At 39.9% G+C, this 24,084-nt stretch overlaps 1 protein-coding gene across 2 annotated transcripts in view; it reads right to left on the bottom strand.

Annotated features, from left to right (window-relative positions):
• Positions 1-24,084, bottom strand: part of Cd320 (CD320 molecule) — a 143,040-nt gene that overhangs the window by 44,479 nt on the left and 74,477 nt on the right. Inside the window, exon 5 of one of the 2 annotated variants that reach the window (XR_005089711.1) lies at positions 3,818-3,944. Coding sequence is in view for 1 of the 2 variants with exons in the window: in XM_028859930.2 (XP_028715763.1) it covers positions 3,928-3,944 (17 nt within the window). In the remaining variant the exon portion in view is untranslated. Of the gene's footprint in view, positions 1-2,761; positions 3,945-24,084 lie in introns of those variants that run through there. The other variant, XM_028859930.2, reaches the window with a different exon arrangement.

Below are 24,084 nucleotides of genomic sequence, written 5' to 3'. Positions count from 1 at the left end.
GACCCTGTATGTAAAAGCCTTCTCTTACCTTTGCTCCAAGCCTTCTCTCTGTACCTCTTGTTCCCCCACCCAGCTTTTGCTAGCTATGAAATCAGAACAGGTTTAAACTATTTCTTTTGAGCCAGCTAATGAGCCTCCTCCTTATAAACCAAAACCAAAGCCCACAGGTCCTTCTCTTCCAGTCCCTTCAGTTTCCCTTTCTCCCTCTTCAGAAACAGGTCATCCACCAAGTCAACTCTCTCTGGCACCCATTTTCAACTCACCGACAGTCCCTAATCCTCCTGCTACTCATTCCCACTCTACCTTGGGACCTCCTGTACCTCCTCAATATAAATCAGCCCCAGTTCTCCCTTTGTGAGAGGTCACTGGGAGGGATGGTCTAGTCAGAGTAAATGTCCCCTTCTCATTATCTGAGCTACCCCCTCCACAAAGAAAAAAGGTTAGGGTCCTATACTGCCAATTCTTCCACTTTTATTAAAGAATTCCAGTACATTACCCAATCCTATGACCTACCCTTCACAATGTTTGTATGATCCTTACCAACAATCTCCTCCCAGAAGAGTGTAGGTGAGTATGGGATCAGACTAAATCCATGCAGATGAACTCCATCACACAGATAACACCTACCCAGTAGAGGCTAGGGCAGTCCCAGACCAGGAACCTGGATGAGATTACAATAACTCAGGAGACATCCTAACTAGGAATAGATTTGTAACTTGTCTCCTAGGTGGTCTCCGCAAAGCTGCCCTTAAGGCAGTAAATTATGAAAAAGTCCAAAGGGTCATCCAGGAAAAAACTTAAAACCCATCTGAATTCCTCAACTGCTTTACAAAGGCCCTCTCACAATGTATCAACCTGGATTATGAGACCCCAGATGGAAAGCATCTCCTTATGAAGTTAACCTTTGGGTCACCCATTACTGTCTTTCCTCCTCACCATCTGTCACACCTTTTATCATATAAGGGCCTCCAAATATTACCTCCCTCTCAAGTTCTCTCCCTTCAGGTGGCATTGGTAGAGGACACAACAATGACTTTTCAACCATGTCCACCTCTTTTTTTTTTTTTTTTTTCCGAGACAGGGTTTCTCTGTGTAGCTTTGCACCTTTCCTGGAACTCACTTGGTAGCCCAGGCTGGCCTTGAACTCACATAGATCCACCTGGCTCTGCCTCCCAAGTGCTGGGATTAAAGGCATGTGCCACCACCGCCTGTCCCCTGTCTACCTCTTAACATTTCAAATCTTCTCTCCCAACCATCACACTCATTCACTGAGACTCTAGAAGAGTTACTACCCTATCCAATACATATGCAGGAAGGAGCATTACCTCAGGCCACTTATACATGGTATATAGATGGTAGCGCCTTCCTATAGGAAGGAGTACATGGAGTAGGATATGCAATCATCTCAGACACCATAGTGGTCAAAACACAAGGTCTTCCAGCCCATACCACAAATCAGCAGGCTGAATTGATAGTTCTAACCCATGCTCATCAATTAGGAAAGAGACAACCTCAAAAACTATATACAGACCTGTCTGCCTCTGGTCTCAGAATAATGAGACCTCAACAACCTGTCAAAGCTCATGCCTCACCCTATCAGGTCATGCTCTAACTTCTTATCCTTCTACTTCTTCCCACTCACTCATATTGCTATCAAACTCTACATTTGGAGATTTAAGGTTCAGGAGACATATGCCCAGCAGTTCAACCAGACCACTCATGTGATAGGGTCTGGAGACTGCTAGAAACATAATGTATATGCAGGAAGACACTCTGCCTGTTATGAAGAATGGGGAATCTTTTACATTCTGATTAAGGGCCCATAGCACCCCAACTGGAAAATGGGAGTCAGTGGGAAGCTTTACTATAGCATCTATCAAACCCATCCACCAGATATGCTCAAAATATAGAGAGCACACATTCCACTCTCTCAACCCCTAGGAATAGATAGAGAAGTGGTCCAAGCTCCTCAAAGGTTCTTACACCCTTAATGTCACCCTTTCTTCATCCTACCTCCTTGTTCTATCCACTTGATATCTCTATACAGTGGATCACTAATAGTCAGATATGGAAATGGATTCTACCCTTCTTATCCCCTCTTTTCTTCCTTTTCTTGGTCCTACTAATTGCACCCTGCCTCATAAACCTCTTGGCTAGATTTCTTCAGCAACAGACCCAAAATATTTCTAACCAACTCTGAACCAGTTAATATTACAGAATTACCAGGCCCTATCAACAAAGCCAGAGATCTGCAGAACCTAGTTAAATCCTGAAGAAGAAGATCAAGATTGTCCCAAGAAACTCAACAGCCTAATTCAGCAGGAAGCAGTCTAATGATAACTCCACTCCCTTTCCAAATCCCAGCTGCTTATTATTAAACAAAAAGGGGGAATGTAGGGAAAGCGGTCTGGCTAAAGAAATCCACCCTGACCCTGGAGCCCAGAACTAGAGAAAGATGACTCAGATAAGGCCAGTGAAAGAAACACAGTTTGGCTCAAATCAGAGCCATCTCTGCCCCTGGCCAACTAACTTGTGAAACCAACTAATCACAGAGCAGGACAGCAGAATCCTGGCCCTGGGGCCCAGTACCAGGGAAAGAAATACAACCTGGGTTTGGGACCTGAGCCAGAGAAATGAACCAAGGAAATATGCCCTGACTCTGAAATCAGTACCAAGAAACACTCTTGATCCCTAGAATCAGAGTCAGTAAAAGAAATGTGCCCTGGCCTTAGAATTAGTGTCAAAAAAAAGCTAAATAAGGCCAGTGAAAGAAACACAGTTTGGCTCAAATCAGAGCCATCTCTGCCCCTGGCCAACTGACTTGTGAAACCAATCAATCACAGGACAGGACAGTAGAGCCCTGAGCCCCAAGTCAACCCCTGGTTGACTCCACCCCCAAGATATCCTATGTAAACTGCCCTGCCTGGTCAGTTAAAAAGAGCTGTTCTCTCCACTCTGGTAGAGGCAGCCACTAGGAAATCCATCAAGTAGGAGTTGAGCAAAGCTCAGCTGTAGCAATTCTCCAGGAGAGGAGCAGGATTGCTATATCCTGCAGGGAGATCATCCCCCATCACACCACGTCTAGCCTGACTATCCTGAACAGTCAGGATACCCTTCCCTGCAGAGCTCTCCTGGCAGCTCCAGTCCTGACTTTCCCAAACTGTCAGGATACCCTTCCCTGATGAAGTAGTTCCAGGCCTGACCCTTCCGAGCAGTCGAAAAATTCCCTTCCAGGGTTGGGCTGCCTCTTGGCAGCTCCAGCCATCAGAGCTGTCCTAAGCAGCTCCAGGTATCCAGGACACCTCCATGGCAGAGCTGTCGTGAGCAGCTTGGGGTGTCAAGGATACCTGGCCCTCTAGGGTTGAGCTGCCTCTTTGCAGCCACCAGAGCTGTCCTAGGCAGCTCAAGGTGTTTCCAGACTCCCAGGTAGTCAGGACACCTTTACCCAGAGTTGCAAAACTCACATTTTGGTGCCAAAACCTGGGACCAAACCCACAGAGTTGCAAAAAAAATTTACTTACATGACTTAATCTAAATTGAAGTATGTTATGAAATATTAAGATAAAGATCAAAATATAATCTAAGACGTATCTGAAAGGTAAAACATACTATAAAAGATTAGAGGATGCTTGTCAGCACCAAGACAGGTGAATATGTCAAGGCAAAATTACTTAAAATGTTGTTATATGTGATGAATTCCAAGTTTTGTTTTATTAAATTAGCATGTGGATGTCAAGAAAACAAGTCAGACACAATGAAAAACATACCTGAATTGAATAAGAATAAACAATAAATCATGAAAGAAAAATAGTCTTACCCACAGAGACCAGGTTGCTGTAGTTCTCCAACATCATATCCCTGTACAAAGCCCACTGTGTAGAGTCCAGACATCCCCATGCCTCCTGAGAGAAGTTGATGGCCACATCCTCAAATGTCAATATGCCCTGTCATGAAAGATAACAGTTTTATCATGCACCTAGGTGTAAGGTTCTTTACTTCACCTAAGGAAACATAAGTAAAGTACAGAAATTAATCTGTTTTTATGTAAGCATTATTTTAAAAGATATACTCTAAATTATAGTCTATACTAACAAAACTGTATACTGGAAATATGAAAGGTCAAATGATGTAAGACCAAAATAGCTGTTAGATTCATTGGCTACAATGGGATCTGTGAATGAGAGGCAAATTATCTTTATGTGTTATTCTAGGCAAACTCAATGTAAATCAACAGTTAAGGCCCTCCATTCCTCTCAAAAAATTGTTGCTGGTAGAACAGGTGAAGATGACCTGTATCAATGCAACTATAGCTAGATACACTGCCCAGATCAGGATGTGGAGCAAGAGGCAGAACTGCCATATCAAGATAGAAGGAGAGATTCTTCCTGCACATGGTTCCAATGACATCAGTGGGAAAGACCAGGAAAGGACTGTCTCCTATGCCCTTACAATGACACCACATGTGAAGTGAGCTGGATAGAGACCAGGTTCTAAGGTCTGATTACATGCTGGGTTCACTTTGGGTAAACAGATAAGGGACAAGTGCAGGCAGTAGATTGAGTAGATGATGCATGCCATGCAATTCTGAAGTTGACTCCCCTGAAGTTTCAGTGTTCCATGCTTTAAGGAAACAAGAAGAGTATGAGAACTGATGTCCACAAGTTTACTCACCACAAATGTACCAAGAAATCAACAACAACAAAAGAAATTTATTAAATTGCTCTGTAGACTGCAATCCCACAGTCTGGTTTTCTAGATTTGATCCAGAGTTACAAACTACAACTTTTGCTTCAGCACAGTTTGCTATGTGAAGCTACACAAGGATAGAAGGAAGCAAAAAAGAGGACACCAATGGCATGCCCTGATTAACAGTGTAATACATTATTCATTGTACTTTCCATATTCTCTATCTCTCATAATTCTCTAACATATTAACTAATATACACACATATCTTAACTATTTTCTTTTACCTTTTATGTTGGTATATTATTTACTTAGGTTTTATGGCTTTTCTGTGTTCTGTAATGCACTGTTGTCTTTATTCTTACTCTTTAAACCTTGTTGTTTCCCTCTCGTTTCAATATTATCTTTTCTGTCCCTCTTTCCCATCCTCTGCTCTCTCATTTCAGGTGTAGCCTCCTGTAGCTGGAAGTTTTCCTGTGTCCCAGCCAGCTAGTGGTCAGGGCAAATCTTTCCCACTCATGGCCTGCTTATAAAATAATCACTCAGAAATTACATTGATTATAACTGCTTGGCCATTAGCTCAGAATTATTACTGACTAGCCCTTAACACTTAAATTAACCCATAATTCTTACCTATGTTTAGCCACATGGCTTGGTGACTTTTTTCAGTTCTGCCGTGTCATCTTGCTTCCTCTGTGTCTGGCTGGTGACTGACTGACTCAGCCTTCCTCTTCCCAGAATTCTCCTTGTCTACTTATCCCACCTATACTTCCTGCCTGGCTACTGGCCAATCAGCATTTTATTTATCAACAAATCAGAGCAACACACATTCACAGCATACAGAAGGAAATTCCACAGCAGCCTCCAATAGCTTTGGTAATGTTAAACACTGTAGATCCTAATAATATTGCTAGTTTACTTCTATCTATATTTTCTCTTTGAATTATCATTAGTTGGTTTAATACTGATTTCTGACATCAAACAAATGATCTTCCATTCAGACATCATAAGTTATTTTTAAGGCATACTCTACTCTCCTTGTCATTTTATTAATTCAAAGTTTCATAAACTAACTTGATGTTTTTAAAGAATCCTTTCAGTGTTTGTGATTTTCCATAACTTAATAATTTCCACTTATAGTATCTTGAAAAAAAAAAGTCACATAGTAACTGGTTTTGGAAAGCTCAGTCCTAAGTGGGACACCTTTATCACCAAAATGAAGGGAACATTGCAAGAGAAGTATCAGAATGTTTATAAGAGCTAGAGGAGGCCCCAGCTGACTGGAAGACAGCCACCCAGGGTCCCCCACATCCTGGTTGGTAGGAAGGCAGCCACCCCTGCCTGATGCTTAGCTGCTCAGATTGGGGCTAGCCAGCCAGGGCCCCCAGGAAGACAGCCACTCAGTGTCCCCAAGACCCCAGCTGGTGGGAGAATAGCCACCCAGGGCCCTCAAGGCCCCTACTGGCAAGAAGACAGCCACTTGGGTTCCTCCAGGCCACAACTGGCTGGAAGACAGCTACCTTGGTCCTCAAGGCCCTAAATGGCAGGAAGACAGCTGCCCCTAGTGAAGCTTAACTGCTCAGATAAGGGCTAGCCAGCCAGGGCCCCTAAGACCCTGCCTGGCAGGAAGACAGCTACCAGGCATCCTCTAGATCCTGGTTGGCAGGAAGACAGCCACCCTGCCTGATGCTTAACTGCTCAGATGGGAGCTAGTTGGCCAAGGTCCCCAAGGCCCTGGCTGGTGGGAAAATAGCCACCTGGGGGACCTCCAGACCCTGGCTGGCAGGAAAACAGCCACCCAGGGTCCTTGGGCCCAGGCTGGAGGGACAGCCACACCTACCTGATGCAGGTTAGCTCAGCAGCCTGGGTCTTTGGGCATGTGGGCCCCTCATTTTGAGAAAATAAGGGGTGGAGAATTGGGAGAGTTAAAGAAACAGAATGGTTCATACGCCAAGGAAGGACACATAAAGCAAGAAGGTAGATGAAGACTGGGCAGATGTTGGAAGCCAGCTTGCCACCTGGGTCTATGGCAATGACAGTGAGGAGCAGACTGAGGAAGGAGGTCTGCTTACCACCTGGGACCATTGCGATGTCCGGATCAGGCTGCTACCAAGGGCCATGTGTGGGTCTTGGGTCCTAAAGTGGCCAGGGTCTATGTTGATTGATATCCATGGCTCCTGTTGATGTCAAGTGTCATGCTGACTCTAGGGTTTCTGACCACCTCCTGGGTCTGATTTCAGGTCCACAAGCCATGCTGCTACTGGGCTGTACTGATCTGGGTGACCTTTTCAGTCACCTGGCGACAACCAGGCCTATGCTGCTGCCAAGGACCATGTCTTTGCCATTGGTCCTACACCAGCTGAAGTATATGTTGATGCACATGTCCCCACAGTGCCACCAAAGGCCACATGAAACCTGGGGTCTGGGCTAAATCTTGAGGCCTTGTTTGTCTCCAGGATCCATGCTGCCATCAGAGCCATCCTGATCTGAGTTCACAGAGCTACCACTGGGAACAAGGATTTTGACCAGACTAAGCTGCTGCATGAGGCCATGTCTGGGTCCATGGCCCAACAGCAGCTGGGGTCTACACTGAACTCTGTAGTTGCCATTGGGATGCAAACAGAGCCAAATATCTAGGCTGGAGCCTGTGGCTTGGGTGGAGTCAGGGAGACCATGCCACAGCAGGGGCCATTCAGATGTGGGAGGCCTGTGCTTCCACCAAAGCAAAGGTGTCATCTGGGCCTAGGTTGCCTTCCAGGGCCATATGTCAGGGTCTATGGCCCAACTACAGCTGATGTCCAATGCTCTTGTTGCCATTGAAGGCTATGCAGACATGCAAGATCAAGGGCCAAGTTAGTGTCTAAGGGCCATGCCTCTACTGGGGACAGTGGTGATGTTCAGACCAGCTGCTGCTAAGGATAATGATGGGGTCCATGGTACCACTGTGGCTGGGGGTCTGACCTGAGGTCTGGGTCTTGCATTGCAACTAATGGTCATGCAGAGTCCCAGAGTTGGGGCCACAACCTGAGGCCTTGGTGGTATCTGGTGACCACAAGGCTACTGTAACCATTCCCATCTGGATGGCCATTAATTACACCCAGAGCCAAGATGTCCTACAGGCCTAAGCTGCTGCCAAGGGCTATGTCTGGGTATATGGTCTAGCCACAGCTGGGATCTGTGCTGGTGTCTGTAACCAGTGTAACCTCAGGAGACCTTAGGAACCATGAGAGATTAAATCAGAGGGCTCTATTGAGCCAGTCCCCACCAACACCACTGCCCTGGAAAAGCTGGACTAGCCTCTTGTAGGCCACTACAGCAAGAGAGCTGGCCCTTACATTCAGGAGAGAGGGCCCTCACCCCTAACCATAGGCAAGGATGAACCTAAACAGGGGGCATGCATGTAAGGGAGCGAACTCTGCCAGCACAACCAAGTGACTCAATATGACCTGCCTGGCTGACATCCAGGCCCACAAATGGGCTTTGTTTTGATCCTCCTTAGCATCTACCCCATCTAGGTCCTGATGAGGCTTGTGAAGGGACTGGTCTTGCTGAATGATACCCACAAGATCTCCAAGACACAGGATATCCAAGAAGAGCTCTAGCAAGGATCTGGTGAAGATACTGTACCAAAAACTAGAAGCTTTAAACCAGACCAATGACTCACTGCAAGGAACAGTTGTCATTCAAGCTGATAGGACAAAGGGGTATACTAAATGACACACTGAAGCCTCCAATGCCATCAGGACAGATAAAGAGGTGATGGAGAGTCAAGAGAGAAGGAAAAGAAGAAGTTTTTCTCTTTCTGGTGTGGTTTTCATTCTGTTATGGTTTATTAGTTCTCTGTTGTTTTTGTTCTTGCTTTTATTTACTTGCTTGCTTTTTTTTGCTTTCTTTCATGAGGAGATGCAATAGGAATGAGGGGGTGATGGGGGGTTAGGGAGGTGAACAGAATTGGGGTACATGATGAAAAACCCCCAAAGATTCAACAAAGAATGTTAAAAAAAATAGTGGGAATACTTGGCATGTGTTTATACCTTCTTATACGTTTAACAAAGTCCTAAAATATTGAAAAATATAAAGAATACAATAAACAAAAACATTTTAAATAAAAAAAATAGCCAGAGGATTTGGAGGTAAATTCCGTGTTTTGGATATGAGACAGCCAATATAAATATGAACTTAAAACAGATGCATATAAATTCAAAATACCTGTAGAAAATGGAACTGTTCAGTGTTCCCTTCTGGAGAGAAGAGGGTCTTACAAGTCTTCACATTTCTTTGAGAAGCAAGCAACTGGCCTTAAATGGTTGCTTGTAGAGGAGAAGTCATTTTCTTCAGTGTAGTAAATTGGTAAATTGGAGATGCCACAGTCAATAGTAACTTAACCATGTTCATTCAAAGAACCTTAAAATTTTCAGTGGGTCCAAATAAAAAGACAAAAGCATGTGAGAGGTACTAGTTGTGTAAAAAAAAATCAACTGGATTTGAAAGTAGATAAGAAAATATAGGTGAATATGATCAGAATAAATTATGTACATGTGTGAAATTATCAAAAACAGAAATTGTGTGTTTAAGATCTAAGTAAATAAAAACAAAAAGAAAAAAGAAATAAGACATTCCTACAAAAGTAACTGTAAAATCCTATCTCCTGGACATGACATAAGTAATGTACACATCAATTAGTGGCAGCAATGGTTGCCTATACAAAACCTATGTAAGATCAAGCCAATATAAGATTTCCTGTGTAGGTGAGGAGGTTACCCTTGAGGTCCCTCACCTGGGTAAGGAGCTACTGAAATTTGGTTGCCACTGGGAAAATGGGGGACACTTTTGGGGTAAATGTGTCCAATACCAACTCACCATGTCACTGTGGATAGCCCTCTATGAATTTGCACATGAACTGTACTACCTAGATTCACTGGTCTATTACTAACAATAACAAAAAGAAGAAAATTAGACTTTATAAGAAGGAAGGTAAATGAATTGGGGGATCATAGGGTCAATTCATGAGAGAAAGTGCAGTATACATAAGATTGAAATACATTGTAAAAAAATGTATGAAATTCTCAAAGACTACATAGAAGGATTGTTTTTACAAAGATTTGCCTCCATGATACCACACCCAACCTATCTACCTAGCAAAGTATCTTTGTACAGGGTCTAGCTAATTGACTTTGCCCACCACAAACCTAGATCACTTTGCAAAGATTCAAACGTGGTGAGTAATCAAACCTCTATCTGCTCTCCAAAACTGACTAACCTAATAAAAGTTTGCCAATGAGAATTACTCTGATGAAACACAGGAAATAGACTTTAATGAACAGTCACAAATTTCATGGAATAATTCAAGGATGAAAATGAAAATACAAAGAAACAGATCAAAGAAGTGAAAGAGATAAATTTAAGTCATCTAAGTGATGCCCCAAAGAAACACAATGTTAAGGCTGATGAAAATAACAAAAACAATACACAACCTGAGAAGGGGATTTAATAAAGTGATAGAAACACTGAAGAAGATGCAAACTGAAATAAAGATGGAATGGGTAAACTCAATAATACAATTAGAAGACTAAAAGAAAAATCTTACAAGTATTATAGTTCAAGAAAAACTAAAGAAAAGGGCCTAAAACGAAGAAAGAAGAAGTGTGAAAATTTTTAAAAAGCAGAAAAAAATATACAGGAAATGTGAGACACCAGGAAACACTCAAACCTTAAAATTATACGTATAGATGAGGGAGAAGAATCCCCATCAATGCACACACAAGACTTCAACAAGATTGTAGGATAAAACTTCTCACAAACTAAGGAAATTTATATCCATACAGATAAATAATGCACAGGGAGCATCTACCAGATAAGGCAAGGATGGAAAATCTCCATGGCATATCACAGCTAAAATACTCAAATCAAAATAAGAAAATTATACAGAAAGCTGCAAGACAAAAAAAGATCCCTTGCCACATAATAATCAAAACACCAAACACATAGAAAAAGACAGCATATTAAAAGCTGCAACAGAAAAAAGGCAAAATACATATAAAGGCAGACCTATGAGAATTACATCAGATTTCTCATTGGAGACACTAAAAGCAGAAGGGCCTGGACAGGTGTAACGCAGACTCTAAGAAACTACAGATGCCAGTCCAACAAAACATTCAATCACCATAGATGGAGAAAACAAGATATTCTCTGATAAAGTCAAAATTAATCATAAATACACAAATCCAGCCCTATAGAAGGTGCTAGAAGGAAAGCTACAACCCAAGGAGGTTAACTACATCCATAAAAACACAAGCAATAAGCTGGGCAGTGATGGTGCATGCCTTTAATCCTAGCACTTGAGAAGCAGAGGCAGGCAGATCTCTGTGAGTTCCAGACCAGCCTGGGCTACAGAGTGAGTTCTAGGAAAGACTCCAAAGCCACACAGAGAAACCCTGTCTCAAAAAAACCAAAAAGAAAAAAACCACAAGCAATAAATAATCTCAATTTGGCACAACCCAAAGAAGAAAAACATGGACACATGCATTGCACCACATACTACCACCACCAATGGCAACAAAATAACAGGAATTAGCAATCATTTACTATTGATATCTCTTAATATCAGTGGACTCAAGAAAAAGACACAACTAACAGAATAGATGCAAAAACAAGATCCATCTTCTCCTGAATACAAGAAACATGCCTCAACGCCAAAAGTAGATATTACCTCCGTGTAAAGGGCAGGAAAAAGAATGTCTGACAAAATATTCTCCAAAACCAAGCTGGTGTAACTATTCTAAGACCTAACAAAATACACTTCAAACATAAATTAATCAAAAGAGATAGGGAAAGACACTTCATACTCATCAAAGGAAAAAATCCATCAAAATGATATCTCAATTTTCAACATCTATGCCCCAAACTCAAGGACACCCATATTTGTAAAGGAAACACTGTGAAAGCTTAAATCACACATTGACAGTGGGAGAATTCAATACCCCACTCTCACCAATGGACAAATCATCCAGACAAAAACAAAACAGAATAGTGGAGCTAACAGAGTTCATTAACCAAATGGCTCTAATAGATATCTACACAACACTCCACGTGAACACAAAAGAATACACTTTCTTCTAGGGACCTCATGAAGCAGTCTCCAAAACTGACCACATAATCAGTCACAAAGCAAGTCCCAAGAGATATAAGAAAATTGAGATAACACCCTGCATGCTATCAGACCACCATGGGTTAAAGCTGAAACAACAGAAAGCCTAAAAATTCATGGAAACTGAACAACTCTCTACTAAGTAACCACTGGGTCAAGAAAGAAGTAAAGAAGGAAATTAAAGACTTCCTAGAAGTCAATGAAAATCAATGCACAATAACCAAACTTATAGGACACAGCAAAAGCAGTGCTAAGAGAAAAGTTCATAACACTAAATGCCTGCATAAAGAATTTGGAGAGATTTCATACTGGCCACTTAAAAGCACACCTGAAAGCTCTACAAGAAAAAGAAGCAAATGCACCCAAGATGAGTAGACAACTGGAAATATTCAAATCAATAAAATAGAAACAAAGAGAACAGTATAAGATTCAATGAAACAAAGAGTGTGTTCTTCAGAAAATCCACAAGAAAAGAAAGCCTAGTACTGTAAGACAAATTGCTAAACGGTCTTATTAATTAAAAAAAAAAAATACCCTGAACCAGATACTGGGGTGAAAACTGAAAGATCAGAGGAATAGGACAAGCCACAGCCAACCTCACCTTACCAACTCCTCAGCCTCCAGAGAGAGCTACTTCTTGTATACTCACACCTATATCCTTTCTGTGCCCTGGCATCTGACTTCCTCTCTCCACCCAGCTATATCACTTCCTCTTTCTGTCCACCTCTATCACTTCCTGTCTGTCTGTACAGACCTCCAGACCTCTATGGTTAACTAGTGCTGGGAATTAAAGGTATGTGCCACCATACCTGGCTCTGTTCCTAGTGTGGCCTTGAATTCACAGAGATCTGAATTAATCTCTGCCTCTCGAATGCTAGGATTAAAGGTGTGTGCTACCACTGCCTGACTTCTATGTTTAATATAGTAGCTGGCTTTTTCCTCTGATTTCCAAGAAAGCTTTATTTATTAGAGCACAAATAAAATATCACCTCATTTCCCCTTTTTTGTTCAAAATTTTAAAAAGTTATAATATAGGAAAAACCATACACAATAAGTACAATAACTATATACAATATATATAGGCAATAAATGTCTAGTCCATTTGCATTTGACAAATTCAGAGAAAATATTCCATTATCTATCCTATCTTTGTGAATCCAAAGGATTGTATCTAATTTACCTTCTATCCTAATTTGCATTACCAGAACTATCTTTTGATGTCTTTCAAATTTATACACTTTATACCTCTTTAGTGAGTTTCTTTCCTAAAATTGTTAACAAGGAAAACTAGAACTAGAACTATATAATCTTCAACTCCCTCAGAGATGCAAGAAGAAAATAATATTATCTAATTAAACAGGAAGTACAAACAAGCGACTTCCAAAACATGTGAGTTATGACAGAAACATCCAGCTGCCTAGACAGTCACCCAAATTATTCTGCAATGTTGGGGCATCCATTCTTTGGCCTACAGGCTTAGCATATCTGACAGACTCATCTGTGAAGCAGGATTTTCTAAAGAGCCTTCCAACCTTGTCTTGGCAAGGATCAGCAGTCCTTTTGTGTCATGCTTGTCCATTTTGAACAGCATACTGTCAGCAGTACAAAGGCACTTTCCTGCCCAGTAGCTAACTTTTGCCACAAAGAAAGTAAATTCCATATGAAGTTCCTTCAATGCCCATCATCTTCTCTGAAGTACACTGGTGCTGCCAGGAGTATGCCAGGATTTATGACATATCTCATAGTCATAAAAAAAGAATATATGTTATTAAAACATCTTAAATGCCAGATTCTGTAGATCTCTGAAGTGTTTTAAGATGACCTGTCTATCTAAAATATATTTCTGTTTGACCTTGAAAACATACCTAATATGACTACAAGTTCAATTGTAATAGGTGACTAAATAATTACTTGCATCTCTTTTTTCTAATTAGTTGGTAATAGTAACTTTCAAGGACTAGGAATTTGCATTACATTATTAAATGAGCTGTATAGGTACAATACCTTGAAAAAGATTAGAAATATATGTACAGTATTTTCTAACAAATTAATCTCAAATTTGCATCAATATATAAAATTTGTATATAATATATAAAAATCTAATCCAATGTACAATATTTAAAACTAGTAGTTACTTTTTAAAAATAGATTCAATAATCTACCTTTTTTATCTTATATCCATATTCTCTTTTTTCTTTTCAGAGTAGATTCAATCATCTACCCTTTATCCATCATTTCCATATCTTTCTTTTCAGAGTAGATTCAATGATCTACCTTTTATTTTACCATACCTCTATCCTCTTTTTTTCTTTTCTTTTTTTTCAAACAAGAATCCTAAATCTAATCTCCTTTGTTTAGCCTTTTTCCTGACCATTAACAATATCAACTTGTAACCAACCATCCTAAACAATGACAATTATCCATAACCCATTGAAAGACCAAAAGCCACCCCCACCTCTTGGGAATGTGAGCATCATGTTCTTAAAATTACTTCCTGATGTCTGAAGGTGAAGGCATCTTTAGGGGATCCTGAAAAGAAAAATTTTGGGCTAACTGTCAATCATGGGAGAGGTAGCTGTATCACTTGTTGTCTAGTCTCTGCATAAGGGGAAGATGCAGGACTTATCTCAAGTCCTTGTTTGTGTAATCTGTGAGGCTGGATCACCTCAGCTAGCCATCTCGAAATTGTCCTGAACAGTTTGTAGTCCAAAGCCAATCTTTGAGTGGTGTTTATCAGCTTAGTGGTATTATCATCATCCTGGTGGAATCATCATGGTGGGGTCCCATCATCTTTTTGGAGACTTCAGAGATTGCATTAGGAGTGGTCATTGTTCACTGTAGAAAGTCTTTCCTGGGACAATTTTTCTAGATGATTTGTTCTCTTTCTCAAGATGTCTCATTTGTCTAGTGGTCTTCAGATTCCTTAACTAGATGCCTTCATTCACCTGAAAGACAAAAACAAAACCCTTCCACAACTCTAACTTTGGAGAGTTTCCAAATCTAATCTTTATCAATTTTGATTAATGGTTTCTCATGAATTTTTTGTTCTCTCTTTTATAGCTGTTCTATCACCCCGAGCAGTATTTTTTTATAATAGGTATTTGATTCTTTAATTGCTCTGGGAAGGGGTTTCTTCCATAATAACAGGAAAGTACTGAACAGAATTTGACATGGCAGACTGTGAGAGGCCCATGTTGATTCATTAGTTCAATGTTTGCCTTTACCACACCTTCTACATAATTCAGAAGGGGGAGGGGCATTCTGTTGCCATTGTTCCTTGAAAAAACATTGTTTCTAGGAATGCCCTGTTTATAGTCCCTTTTTAGGTGGCCTTGTTTACTGAAATTAAAACACCTGACATTACTATTTTTCTTCAAACCTCTGGAAATCACCTATCCTATCCAAGTATCATCATGGTCATGAGATTCAATTTTAATTGTATCTTGGATCTATTCCTCTAAGGGTGCTGATCTTGCCTCTAACAGCCTAATTATCCTTTTGCATTGTGCATTAGCATTTTCAAAAGTCAGAGATTCAATTATTATCTGTCTAGCTTCTGAATTTGGTATTATTCTATTTACTGCCAAAGACACCATTTATAAGAAATCAGTGAAGGTTTCTTTTGGGCCTTGTATAACTTTTGTAAATCACTCAATTTTTTTTCTTCTTCAATTCTGTCCCAAGCATTCAAGGCTGCCATTTGGCATAAAATTAAGGTGTGGTCATCATATATAGATTATCTTTGTATATCAGCATGACTGCCTTCTCCAAGAAGTTTATCTCGAAAAATTTCCATACCTCTAGCCATACATCATTACCTCTAAGACCTCTGTAACCAAATCTTTCCCGTCTTGAGGGATAATTCAATTACAAGCTGACCATGAATTTAACATTTGCTTCAGGAACAGAGAATGCACATCATATGACACTATAACTTCTTTGAATCTCCTCAAATCTAACATTTGCACAGAGGTCCAATCAGCTCGTACACAGCCTTGGGCATTTGGCAGTTCCTATATGGCTACTGGATAGATTAAGGTTGGCTATTTGAAAGCTTTAGGCTGTTTCTCTGTAATTGTATAATGTAATGCTAAGATTGGTTCACCTTTAAATTCCTCTATCTGGGTTTGAATTTCTCTCTGATATGTTTTAACAAATTTTTCTAAAATTTTTATCCTGGTTAATAACTTTTTTAGTGATAAAACAGAAATGATCAAACAAATAATATTTATAATTGACATTACATCTATCCCATCAACATTAATTACCCTCTCATTTAGTTGTTCCATTTTCAAACTACCTAATATGTTATCAAGCAGAGATCAAATATCTGCCATTGTAAAAATGTTTCCCATTTTTTAATGGGGAAAAAATTCTCTTTTAAGTAATTTCTCCCTTTAAGAAATCTTAACTGACTTACCAACTCTGCCAATTGCATAGCACAGCAGAAGCCCAAGTGGGTTTCAAGGTACCTAGTGGGTAGCAGCCCGAGATGGGGATGCAAGGAAAGCCCACAAACCACTAGGAGAGAAGTGAAATATCCAGCCATGTGGGCTATGCAAGAGGAATAGCAAGCAGCTTTGGAGATCAGTCAACACAGATTGCCAGTCAGCATAAGCATGCCCAGTGAGCCTTGGAGAGGCAGAGCCCTGAGGACTATGTGTCCTGAGGATGCTGTTATTGAGCATAGCTATACTTATTAAGCTCATGGTTACCACATCCCTCAGAAACTATGACTTGTCTGAAAACTCTCAGGGGGTTTCAAGCCTATTATTGGGCAGTGTTACTGGTACTTAAATAATAGTGATTGACTTTTTCCAACCATTGCTGCTGGACAAGATGAATGATTCAACCACCACTGTTAGAAAGAATTTAAAAATGTATATTGTTAGTAAAGTTAGCTTAAAATGTTTTTGTTAATGGCTTTGATATAGAAAATCATGGGGAAAAACTCAACTTTAGAAAGCTACACTTTTCTTACTTGAGCAATGGATTGTTAAGTTCAGGGAACAAAACAATGGCATTTAGGCTACTGCTGACTTCTTGTTCAGAAGGGTTGGTAATCAAAGGCAATGATTGATTCCTTGTACTCACTTTTGCCTTTGCCTGCCAGATATGATTTGATAAAAGATTGTTGATGAGTGGATACTCATTCTGAGGAGTTGAAGTACAAATGACTGATTGTTTTTATATATACAAGTTTATATTTGTGATTCTTTAAGATTTTTATATTACCTTTTGATATAAATAATAAAATGACTAATCCTTTCTTTTTTTTTTCCTTTTATTTTATTTTACAATACCATTCAGTTCTACATATCAGCCACGGATCCCCTTGTTCTCCTCCTCCCGCCCCCCTCCCCTTCCCCCAAGCCCACCCCCCATTCCCACCTCCTCCAGGGCAAAGCCTCACCCGAGGACTGAGATCAACCTGGTAGACTCAGTCCAGGCAGGTTCAGTCCCCTCCTCCCGGACTGAGCCAAGCGTCCCTGCATAAGCCCCAGGTTTCAGACAGCCAACTCATGCAATGAGCACAGGACCTGGTACCACTGCCTAGATGCCTCCCAAACAGATCAAGTCAATCAACTGTCTCACCTATTCAGAGGGCCTGATCCAGTTAGGGGCCCCTCAGCCTTTGGGACATAGTTCACGTGTTTCCATTCGTTTGGCTATTTGTCCCTGTGCTTTATCCAACCTTGGTTTCAACAATTCTCACTCATATAAACCCTCTTCTTTCTCGCTAATTGGACTCCCTGAGCTCCACTCAGGGTCTCGCTGTGGAGCTCTGCATCCAGATTCTCAGTCCTTGGATGGGGTTTCTGGCACGACTATTAGGGTGTTTGGCCATCCCATTACCAGAGTGGGTCAGTTCCGGCTGTCTCTCGACCATTGCCAGCAGTCTATTGTGGGGGTATCTTTATGGATTTCTGTGGGCCAATCTAGCACTTTGTTTCTTCCTTTTCTCATGTGGTCTTCATTTACCATGGTCTCCTATTCCTTGTTCTCCCTCTCTGTTCTTGATCCAGCTGGGATCTCCCGCTCCCACAGGCTCTCTTTCCCTCAACCCTCGCCCTTCATTACTCCCACTCATGTCCAGGTTGTTCATGTAGATCTCAGCCATTTCTCCGTCAAAATGACTAATCCTTTCAATAGAGCCTGACAGTAAAGAACTACCTGAGAAAAATATCTTGGTTGCTTACACTTTCTTTTTTTTTTTTTTTTTCTTACACTTTCTTAATCTATAGCAAGTTCTTTAGACATAAATGCATGTGGATCCTTGGGGAAAAAATTTTCATCTGTAATGCATAAAATGTTTAATCATGTAAGGGAAATGAGAAAACACTCTATTTTTTACTTGTATTCACTGTAATCATCCACTTGCAATATACAGTTTAAACAAATTGTTATTTTTATATTGCTTAAACAGTTTTGCTGGGGTATAGAAACTGTAAGAAAAAATAAAGTTAGAAGGAAGACATCAGAAAAATATTAGAAGAAAAATATAAGGAAAGATGTAAAAGACAAACATCAGGAAAGAGGTAAGGGGAAAAAATAAAGAGAGACCCTTACATGTTGAAGATGTTTGTGTTTATGTGTACTCGCACTCTTGCGTGAGTGTGTGCAGGCATGGGTGTGTATTTTCCCCTTTTTTGCTGGTCATGAGAATTAGGTTTTGATCTGCTCATCAGCCCCAGAGAATTAGCATTTATTCTCTCAGATAAACAATTCAACTGTATAATCAGTTGCTGACTCCATACTTCCACTTCAGTTCCTGAGCTGCTGAGACCTGTCTCTTATCAGCAGTAGTGACAGAGTCCTGTTGCAAAGGCTCTCAGGGATGAGAAATATAGAGAAGAAATAAGATAGCAAAGATAAAAGCTGGGTCAGGAGGTCCTGCCAAAGTCTTTCCTTATGTCAAGCATGTTTATTAAGAAGTACAATGTCTTATATACTATTTGAAGGAGAAAACAACCAAGGCCAGAGGAAGCTAGGTCAGGCAATGTTGGTGAATAGAACATAGGATGCCTCAGACACAGCTGCCGAAGAACAGATGAATATGTAATATCTTTCCCTACCTATTCTGATTAGTTTTTGTTTGAAGCCTATTTTGTCAGATATAATATAGGTACATCTGCTTGCTTATTAAGTTCATTTGCTTTGACTATCTTTTTCCATCCTTGTAGCTGGAGTTTTCCTGGTCCCACCTAATTGTGTGGTTCTACAGATCTGCAGCCACTCAGACGCAAATGCAAACACAGAGGCGTAATATTATTTATAACTGCATAATCATGACTCAGGCTTCTTCCTAACTAGATCTTACATCTTAAATTAACACATTTCTATAAATCTATACTTTGCCACATGGCTCATGGCTTACAGTATCTTTACATCTTATTTCTCATGGCGGCAGCTGGCAGTGTCCTCTCTGTTCTCCCTTTCTCCTTCCTCCTCTCTAGTTAGAATGCTCCACCTAACCCTATTCTGCCTCACCATTGGCCAAACACCTTTATTTATCAATCAATCAGAGCAATGTATTTTCACAGCATACAAAAAGACATGCCTCTATCACATCCTTTTCTCCTGAGGTGATGTCTATCCTTGATAACAATGTGTGTTTCTTACAGACTCCAAGAACACATCAAAACAATTATCCACCATGATCAAGTAGGGTTCATCCCAGGGATGCAAGGGTGGTTCAACATATGAAAGTCCATCAATGTAATACACCATATAAACAAACTCAAAGAAAAAAAAACACATGATCATCTCATTAGATGGGGAAAAGGCATTTGACAAAATCCAAAACCCCTTCATGATAAAGGTCTTAGAGCAATCAGGAATACAGGGAACATACCTAAACATAATAAAGGCAATTTACAGCAAGCCAACAGCAAACATCAAATTAAATGGAGAGAAACTCAAAACAATTCCACTAAAATCAGGAACGAGGCAAGGCTGTCCACTCTCCCCTTCAGGAACATAGCAGGATACAAGATCAACTCAAAAAAATCAGTAGCCCTCCTATATACAATTGACAAACAGGCTGAGAAGGAAATCAGAGATACATCACCCTTTACAATAGCCACAAATGACATAAAATACCTTGGGGTAATACTAACCAAGTAAGTGAAGGACCTATATGTCAAGAACTTTAAGTCCCTGAAAAAGAAAATTAAAGAAGATGTCAGAAAATGGAAAGATCTCCCATGCTCATAGATAGGCAGGACTAACATAGTAAAAATGGCAATTTTACCAAAGCAATCTACAGATTCAATGCAATCCCCATCAAAATACCAACACAATTCTTCACAGACCTAGAAAGAATAATACTCAACTTCATATGGGAAAACAAACAAAAAGAAAAAACAGGATAGCCAGAAGAATCCTATACAATAAAACAACCTCGAGAGGAATCACGATCCCTGACCTCAAGCTCTACTATAGAGCTACAGTAATAAAAACAGCTTGATACTGGCATAAAAACCGACATGTGGACCAATGGAATCTAATTGAAGACCCTGACATTAATCCGCACACCTATGAACATATAATATTTGACACAGAAGCCAAAAGTGTACAATGGAAAAAAAGAAAGCATCTTCAACAAATGGGGCTGGCACAACTGGATATCAACATGTAGAAGGCTGCAAATAGATCCATATCTATCACCTTGCACAAAACTTAAGTCCAAGTGGATCAAGGACCTCAACATAAATCTAGCTACTCTGAACCTGATAGAAGAGAAAGTAGGAAGTAGTCTTGAATGCATTGGCTTAGGAGATCACTTCCTAAATATAACACCAGTAGCACAGACATTGAGAGAAACAGTCAATCAATGGGACCTCTTGAAACTGAGAAGCTTTTGTAGAGCAAAGGATACGGTCAACAAGGCAAAGCAACAGCCTACAGAATGGAAAAGGTCTTCACCAACCCCACATGTCACAGAGGACTGATATCCAGAATATATAAAGAACTCAAGAAATTAGACATCAAAATGCCCAACATTCCGATTAAGAAATACGCTATATAACTAAACAAAGGATTCTCAACAGAGGAAACTCAAATGCCTGAAAGACATTTAGGGAATTGCTCAACATCCCTAATCATCAGGGAAATGCAAATCAAAACAACTCTGAGATACCACCTTAAGCCTGTCAGAATGGCTAAGATCAAAAACACTGAAGACACCTTATGCTGGAGAGGATGTGGAGCTAGGGGAACTCTCCTCCACTGCTGGTGGGAATGCAAGCTTGTACAACCACTTTGGAAATAAATATGGTGCTTTCTTAGAAAATTGGGAATCAATCTCACCCAAGATCCAGCTATACCACTCTTGGGCATATACCCAAGGAATGCTCAATCATACCACAAGAGCACTTGCTCAGCTATGTTTATATCAGCATTGTTTGTAATAGCCAGAACCTGGAAACAACCTAGATGCCCTTCAACTGAAGAATAGATAAATAAAATGTGGTACATATACACAATGGAATACTACTCAGCAGCAAAAAACAATGACATCATGAGGTTTGCAGGCAAATGGATGGATCTAGAAAAAATCATCCTGAGTGAGGTAACCCAAACTCAGAAAGACAAACATGGTATGTACTCACTCATAGGAGGATATTAGATGCGGAACAAGGATGACTGGACTGTTACTCACATCACAAATAATCTTCAGCTGATAGAGAGAAGTAATAAAAATGAATAAAAATGAAAGCAATCAGTGAAATACAAACTAATAAAAAGAATAAACTAATCTGATAGCTGGTTCCTGGAGAAGACCAAGAGCCCCAACTAGACCAAGAGTTCTCACTGGACCAAGAGTGTCAATCAGACCAAGAGAGGCTCCCTCAGACATAGACACCACATGCACCAAGTGGAGAAAGAGATGAGTAGACGCCAGTGCAAAAATAAAGTCAGCAAAGTAAATACCAACATGGCTCCATCAGGACCTACATCAGTAAGACCTGAACATCCCAACATAGAAGAAACAGAAGAAATTGACTTTAAAAATGTCTTTAAGAAGATAATAGAGATCTTTAAAGAGAAAATGAAAAATTCCCTTAAAGAAATTGAGGAAAGGTCAAATAAAAAAATGGGAAGAAATCAATAAATTCCTTAATGAAAGGCAAGAGAAAGCAATTAAGCAGGTGAGAGAAACAGTTCAAGATTTGAAAACTGAAATAGACACAAAAAAAGAAGACACAAACTGGAGGGAATGCTGGGAGTAGAAAAACTGAGTAAATGAACAGAAACTACATATGCAAGCATAACCAACAGAATGCAAGGGATGGAAGAGAGAATCTCTGGCATTGAAGATACAATAGAGGAAATAGATTAGTCAGCCAAAGAAAACACTAATGCCAACAAAGTCATAAACCAAATTGTCCAGGAAATTTGGGAAACCATGAAAAGACCAAACCTAAGAATAATAGGGATAGAAGAAGGGGAAGAATACCAACTCAAAGGCACAGAAAATATATTCAACAAAATCATAGAAGAAAACTTTACCAACCTAAAGAAGGAAATGCCTATAAAGATACAAGAAGCTTACAAAACACCAAACAGACTGGATCAAAACAAAAGTCCCCTCACCACATAATAACAAAACCACTAAACATACAGAATAAAAACAAAATATTAAGAGCTGCAAAGAAAAAAAGCCAAGTAACATATAAAGGCAGACCCATAAGAATAACACCTGACTTCTCAATGGAGGCTGTAAAAGCCAGAAGGTCCTGGACAGATGTCATGCAGACACTGCAAGACCATGGATGCCAATCCAGACTATTATACCCAGCAAAACTCTCAATCACAATAGATGGAGTAAACAAAACATTCCATGACAAAACCAGATTTAAACAAGATCTTTCCACAAATCCAGCCCTACAGAAAGCATTAGAAGGAAAAATCCAATCTAAGGAAGTTAGATACACCCATGAAAACACAGGCAATAGATAATCCCACACCAACAAATACCAAAGAAAGGAAACATACAACACTACAACCAAAAAATTAACAGGAATTAACAATCACTGGTCATGCATATTCATTAACATATTCATTAACATCGATGGTCTCAATTCACCTATAAAAAGAAATAGGCTGACAGAATGGATATGAAAACAAGATGCATCCTTCTGCTGTCTACAAGAAACACACCTCAACTTCAAAGACAAACACTACCTCAGAGTGAAAGGCTGGGAAAACACTTTCCAATCAAATGGATTTAAGAAGCCAGCTGGTATAGCTATCCTAATATATAATAAAATAGACTTCAAACTAAAATCAATAATTTTATTTGAGAAGGATATTACATATTTATCATAGGGAAAAGCGGACAAGATGAAGTCTCAATTCTGAATGTTTATGCCCCGAATACAAGGGCACCCACATTTGTAAAAGAAACATTACTAAAGCTTAAATCATACATCAAACCCCATACACTAGTAGTGGGAGACTTCAACACCTCACTCTCACCAATGGACAGGTCTGCCACACAGAAACCTAACAGAGAAATAAGGGAACTAACACACATTATGACTCAAATGGACTTAATAGATATCTACAGAATATCCCACCCTAACACAAAAGAATATACCTTCTTCTCAGCACCCCATGGAACCTTCTCAAAAATCTACCACATGGTTGGTCACAAAGCAAATCTGAACAGATACAAAAAATTAGAATAACATCCTGTATCTTATCGGACCACCATGGCTTAAAGTTAGATTTCAACAACAACAAAAATTACAGAAAGCCTACAATCTCATGGAAACTGAATAATACCCAACTGAATCACCAATGGGTCAAGGAACAAATAAAGAAAGAAATTAAAGATTTTCTAGAATTCTATGAAAATGAGTATACAACATAACCAAACTTATGGGACACTATGAAAGCAGTGCTAAGAGGGAAATTCATAGCATTAAATGCCCACATAAAGAAAATGGAGAGTTCTCACACTATCGAATTAACAGTACACCTTAAAGCTCTAGAACAAAAAGAAGAAAACTACGCAGTAGGAACAGATGCTGGGAAATAATCAAATTGAGGGCTGAAATCAATGAAATAGAAACAAAGAGAACAATACAAAGAATCAATGAAACGAAGAGTTGGTTCTTTGAGAAAATCAACAAGATAGACAAGCCCTTATCCAAATTAACCAAAAGGCAGAGAGAATATCCAAATTAACAAAATCAGAAATGTAAAGGGGGACATAACAACAGACAATGAGGAAATCCAGAGA

Source organism: Peromyscus leucopus, chromosome 22 (genome assembly GCF_004664715.2).
Source record: "Peromyscus leucopus breed LL Stock chromosome 22, UCI_PerLeu_2.1, whole genome shotgun sequence".
Lineage (NCBI taxonomy): Eukaryota > Metazoa > Chordata > Mammalia > Rodentia > Cricetidae > Peromyscus > Peromyscus leucopus.
The sequence above is the reverse complement of the archived record's forward strand: the minus strand, read 5'-3'. Positions and strand labels throughout refer to the sequence as shown.